Source organism: Rosa chinensis, chromosome 2 (assembly GCF_002994745.2).
Source record: "Rosa chinensis cultivar Old Blush chromosome 2, RchiOBHm-V2, whole genome shotgun sequence".
Classification (NCBI taxonomy): domain Eukaryota; kingdom Viridiplantae; phylum Streptophyta; class Magnoliopsida; order Rosales; family Rosaceae; genus Rosa; species Rosa chinensis.
This window is the reverse complement of record NC_037089.1, coordinates 32,379,453-32,385,788: the sequence shown is the minus strand read 5'-3', so window position 1 is coordinate 32,385,788 and position 6,336 is coordinate 32,379,453. Positions and strand designations below refer to the sequence as shown.

Below are 6,336 nucleotides of genomic sequence, written 5' to 3'. Positions count from 1 at the left end.
GGGTGGAATCCGGGGCGGGTCCTGTCAGTAATCCTCTATTCTGATCATTTCAATAAAATTCAGTCTCATTGTTTCAAAAAAAAAAAAAAAAAATTCAATCTTTAAAGGATGTATTTGTTAAGTTATATTTTGTCAATAACTTATATGTAATTTGTTATAAAAATAAACCCTCCAAAGGGCTCCTAGAAAGGTGGGCAAAGCCTTATTTTTCTCGTTAATGAAAAGGCATGAAGGTAACTTGCTCAATAAGGAAAAGCCTGCACTTAAATTAGAAAGAAAAACTCTCATTCGCTCTGGCAAACGAGAAATGACAGAAGCACATACGTAAGTAGGTAACACTAGTACTATATATACGTAACATTGGCGTTTCACCGACCTCATATGGTTGACTTTTTCACCATATATACCAAAACATAAAAAAAACCCAACCAAATTTCCCCAAATTCCCAATTCCTCCAAGAACTAATCCCTCAATGGCTGTAATGGACACGTTCTACATCTCCCATGGATCCCCAACCTTAAGTATTGACGAGACCATTCCCGCCGGACAGTTCCTCCGATCCTGGAAACAAAACGGGTTCCCCAGAAACCCAACTCCATCCTCGTCATTTCCGGCCACTGGGAAACCTCCGTCCCGACCGTCAACTCCATCGCCGGCCCACACGACACCATCTACGACTTCTACGGCTTCCCCAAACCCATGTACAAGCTCAAGTACCCGCCCCCGGGTCCCCCCGGCTCGCCTCCCGCGTCAAGGACCTCCTCACCGCCGCCGGGTTCCCCCGCGTCGACGTGGACACCAAGCGCGGCCTCGACCACGGCGCGTGGGTCCCGCTCATGTTCATGTACCCGGAGGCGGATGTTCCGGTGTGCCAGCTGTCCGTCCAGACTAACAGAGACGGAGCTATCACTACGATATGGGGAAGGCGCTGGCGCCGTTGAGGGAGGAGGGTGTCCTTATTGTGGGGTCGGGGAGCGCGACGCATAATCTAAGGGCGCTGAGGAACACGGACGGGGCGGTGGCGCCGTGGGCGTTGGAGTTTGATACTTGGCTTAAGGAGGCGTTGACTCAAGGAAGATATGAAGACGTGAACCATTATGAGGAGAAAGCTCCGCATGCGAAAACGGCTCATCCCTGGCCTGACCATTTCTACCCTCTTCATGTGGCAATGGGGGCTGCCGGTGCGAATTCGAAGGCCAAGCTTATCCATGAAAGCTGGCAGCTTGGTACTCTTTCTTATGCTTCATACCAGTTTACCAGTTGATCCACATGTGTCGCTGTAAAACGTTGCATTTTCGATTTTGTGTTGTTAGAATAAGGTCTTGGGAATGACATTGTCATTGACACTCTCAGAAAGTCATTCTCGATCCTTTTGTGGGTGTTTAAAAGTCATTCTCATTGATGTATTTGTAAATTGTAATGGACCGAGTGCATGTGATGAACACAAAGGGATCAAAGTCCCCTGCAAATTATGCACAGCTCAAGAATCTTGTTATTATGCCTGACATTTGTTTTGAACTGTATTTGTAAATCTATATAGAAGCCATTATTAAGATCTTATAGCTCAGGCAGCAGCATTTCCCAAGGGTAATTCCGATAGAAACATGAAGTACATATATCCCAATAAGCTCGAACTTTATGATAACTTACACTAATTAGAGTACTCTAGTTCCTTCAAAGATACCATGCAAACATGCTACAGGTACCACCAACTAATTCACTATAATCTGAAAGTTTCCGCTTCAGCACAAGGTCCTTGGAATGCGCAGTTCTCCTTTGAATCGTACAAGAATCAGTCTGGCATGGTTAATCCACATTGCAGCACACGTTAAGCTGCATCGTTGCTTTCTCAAGTCTTCCACACCTTAATAGTGCCATCTACAGAAGAACTAACCATGCAGTTGTCTTTCGGGTGATAACTGACACTTGTAACCTGTCAAAGAAAAACCAGAAGCCTTTAGGATTAAAAGAACTCTGCTCATATATGACTAACAAACCAATTCCTTAATGGAAAACGATACCTGAACATCTCTACAACTAAATGTATGCGAATGAATAAAAAATTTGAAAAGGAAAGGATTCTCAGTGCAAAAGCACTTTATGTGGCAATGGAAACTACCTAGTACCTACTGTGATGATTAAACAGAGAAACCTTGTACCAGAAGCGCAGAAATGACATAGAGAAGCAACCATAATACTTTTAAACCTTATAATGATAACAGATATTGTAACAATAATTCCTTGATGAAAATGGCCAAATACCGAATTCACATCCAGGATGCACCAAGAGATCAAACCATATAATTCATTTTACACAAGTAAACAACTATATTTCACAATGTATTCATTAACAAAGCTTAACTGCCTGTCCAACTATTTACCTAGACATAGATACATCAGGAACTAAGATCATACTATTGCTACCGACGTCCCCAATTAACTGATTAAGATTGCAGTCGTGTGGAACTTCTCTAGAAAGCCATAAAATAGATAAACGCAGGAGCAGTATCTTCTATTCAGTGGCATGTTAGAAGCCTGTGACAACCTAATAATTTAACATATACAATGACATGTGGTAATAGAGACTGAGTGTTTTGTATAATGTAGAACCTTGTACAGCCATTTGAATCAAGTGGCATCTCTCCAAGTCTAAATGGTTTGTCCTCTTAATTTTCAGGGATGGAAGGATTTTGATAGAGGGAGGACTAACCAACATTATGTAGTCTATCATGACAGTGCATCAAATAAAAACATGTAAATTACAGATTCATAAGCTGGCAATGTAAGTAAAAAAAAAAAAAAAAAACTAACACAAATAGAGAGCAAAACAACAGTGGGAACAAAGAAGAGAGGCTAACAATAAGTGAAAAACACCATCAGCATTTATAGAAACAAAAAATTACACATTATTCCTGTATTTTATTTGGGATACTTAGGAACACAAAGTAGCAGGGATATCACGAGCAGTCAAACTATTCGAAAGGAAAACCACAATTCATGGAAAGAAAATAGGCTTTACCACTGACGAATGTGCTCGGATACTTGACACAACAGATGCATCTACTAGATCCCAGAAGAAAATTGAACCATCCTCAGATCCTCCGATTACATGGGCATCAGTGTTGGTAAGGCAGCAGTCCAATTTGTAAGACTGATAAAGAAAAACCGATAGGTATGATGAGATGGCAGTAAGTGTCAATTATAGCAAGGTGTATACGGGTCATGAAAAGAACGATGAACTGACAACCTATGGGATGGTAATGCTTTAATAAGAACCATGAGAACTACAAAAATGCACATGAAGTCATATCAACATATCAAAAGAAACAAAAGAGGAATGAGCATCCGAGTTAGATAATGGCAAAGAAACCATGAGAGAGTGGCAGAAGCCAGATAAGATACTAACCTTACAAGTATGGCCTTTGTATTCTTGAAGTAATTCAGCAGAAGACCTACCATAAGAAAGAGTTAGTGAAAGGGCCGTGAAATCTAAGCAATTTCTGTCTCCTATAAGTGATATCAAACATAATTTACCTGTCGAGGAGTCGTATAGTCGAATCTAAGCAGCTTGCTAATATGCAGTTACCATCATTTGACATTGAGATACAGTTCACAGGTTGTCCCAAGTCATCGGATAGCTCTCTATGCAATAAAACATTAGAAAATCATTAATATCAACATTTGACAATAATCAACTCAAAAATTCAAACAGTAAGTTTAGCAAAAAAAGACATTGCCATACATTCTTGTTGATAAAGTAACAAAGTTTAACCATAAAATGGGTATCATCAACATACCTTCCCATACGAATGTCAAATGTTCGAACAGTTCCATCAACACTTCCACCAATTATCTCAGTCTTTGTTAAACAAACAGACATTACACTATCTGTAAATGAGTCAATTATCTGCAAATTAACCACAAATGAAACACAATCAATTATAAGCATCAATATAAACAAATAGAGAGAGAGAGAGAGAGAAAAAAAAAGACTAACCTGAATGGGCTCAGTACTCTGAGACCTGCAGTCCCAAGCACGCAATGACTGATCATATCCTGCTGAGACTACAACAGATGCATACTCATTGAACTTCACAGCATTCACCCCTCCATCATGGCCCCGAAATTTTCGAATGACTCGACCGATGCCACATCCCAATAGAAGATTTGTCTGTCGCCACCACCTGAACATAATTTGGAGTTGTCCCTACAAATTCAGAAGGTCACATTTTCAGTGCGTCAATTGGGTGGTGAAACTTTGATACCAGAATGGAAAAGTATGTACGACTTACAAGGTGACATGGACATCACGGACTTCACGGCCATGGGACTTGTAGGTCTTAATGTGGATGCCACGGTGAGGGTTCCAGAGTCGTATGGTTCGGTCTTTCCCGCAGCTGAGGCAGTAATTTCCGTCTTTATTGAACCTCGCTGCTAATACTGCTCCCTCATGCCCTTTAAGTACATTTACCTCCTTCTTTGGCAGATCTGAGACACTCATCTCCTTCCTACTTGCTCTCTGCTCACTGCTTGTTGAGGGGGCCAACTATTTTCTGGTGTGATCAGGACCAGAAGGGAGAATTTAGCTTGGGGTTACTTGGGATATGAATTAGATTGGGAAAAAATTGGGAAGTTCAAAACTATATATTTTTGCTTAAGTTGGAAATTCAATATCCTATCTTATAGTTTGTCCTAATTTTGGTCAAAACTTATTTTAAGCCCAAAGATTATATAGTTAGGCTCCAAGACATCAAAGAAAGACCATTCTAATTAGAGATCGATGTATGAACTACTGTGAATCGATGCCCAAATTCATCAACGAGGAATAATTATCCTAATAATCTCCTGTTGCTCAGCCAAAAATCCGGGAACCTGAAGGGACTATTCCTATCACTTTAGATTGGTCCGGCAAAAATTAAAGAGAATTGGACTGTGATGTGAATCCGAATATAGGCAAAACTTCTAAATATGCAAAAGAAAACATATGCGACAAGCTGGAATTACAAAACGCTCTATCTAGTTTACACTAGACTAGTAGACTCTGCTTCCTATTTGTTGATTGTTCGAACAAGTGAACTGATTACACTTTGCAAGGTAGCTCCTTTCGTCCACTGACAGAAGGAAAATGTCAAAAATTTAACATATAAGAATTGAAGTTCATTGTGCCTCCTCTTTTTCACTGGTGAATGCAGGTATAAGTATAACCAACAATTGAAAAAAGAAAAAGAAAATAAAAAAGGCATTATCCAATCTCCTATAAGATATTATAGTATCCCATAATTTGTTCTGTAAATCTCTCTGGCCTCTGGGGCAGGCTTATACCCAACAAAGATAAACAGCTCTATTATTCTTACAAGGATACACCAACTTGGTTATTACAATTCTATCATGCTCATCATTATCAGAACCCTAATAATTAGAAAATTGCATCTGCTTGTATTGAAATTAATGAAAAATAAAAAGCGGAATGAACCTGTAAAGCTCGCTTCTGGGTTGATCAATCAATTGATCAAGTTGGAGATGGGCAAAGACAATTCGTTCTAGTCAGGTTTCAAGAATCAAGTATGAGCAAATCTGATCGGTAAGGCAATTCTAATCAGACTGAAGAAACTTGGATTCTGTTCCTGGTTAAAAATGAAGCTCCGGTCGGAGCTACCGGAGTTGAACTCCGTTCCGATGCAAAGCCTCGGAACAGAGCCTAGCCTTGCGGTGGAGCTTGCTGGCGGCGCGTCGGAGCTTCTTTAACTCGTCAACGACGTCGTCGGCGCTGGAAAGTTCGTCAGCGGCAGCGGAGCCTTTAGAATCGCGCTATTGACGCATTTGTTCGGGGGAGATTACGAACTTCAGAGGACTCGAATTTCCACCCTTGGATGCTTCCACTTCTTCTTCACGCTCCACAGAGCAGAGCCGTGGATTTCCGATCTTGTCACCGCTCTTCAGGCCTCGAAGCGACTTGTATTTGTGGCAGTAGCTTCAATTCCAATTGTGACGCTCCTGTGCTCGCCGTTAGTTTACTGTTGCTATTCTCTCAGGCTCTCAATATCGTGTCTTTTTGGGCACTAGAACGGGAATTAAGAAAAGTACACGGTTGAACTGTTAGTTTTCGTTTTATGTTAAGGCCCGGTTTGGCCCCGAGGTCTAAGCTGCTTTAGCTGCTTATTCAATAATTTAAGCTGGATGAAGTGTTTGGTAAAACAAGAGATTATGGATTATAATTCAATCTCCCACTTCTTAATGTTATAATCCACAAGTTGCAAAAGTGATGCTTTTGATTAACAAATTTTAGAAGTTGAGATCATTTACTTATATTGCCCTCATCTATATTCCAACTCCAA

General features: G+C 40.6%; 1 protein-coding gene and 1 pseudogene across 1 annotated transcript; one reads left to right on the top strand and one right to left on the bottom strand.

The window, feature by feature from the left end:
• Window positions 1-368: 368 nt before the first annotated feature.
• On the top strand, window positions 369-1,506 carry LOC112189496 (annotated as a pseudogene).
• Window positions 1,507-1,512: 6 nt separating this feature from the next.
• Window positions 1,513-5,629, bottom strand: LOC112189493 (WD repeat domain-containing protein 83-like). Its single transcript, XM_024328835.2, is given in 9 exon segments — window positions 1,513-1,934; window positions 3,021-3,152; window positions 3,408-3,453; window positions 3,536-3,643; window positions 3,799-3,908; window positions 3,999-4,147; window positions 4,150-4,208; window positions 4,294-4,554; window positions 5,475-5,629. Coding segments are annotated over 8 exon segments (897 nt in total). The 5' UTR covers window positions 4,503-4,554; window positions 5,475-5,629; the 3' UTR covers window positions 1,513-1,850.
• Between the last annotated feature and the right edge of the window lie 707 nt (window positions 5,630-6,336).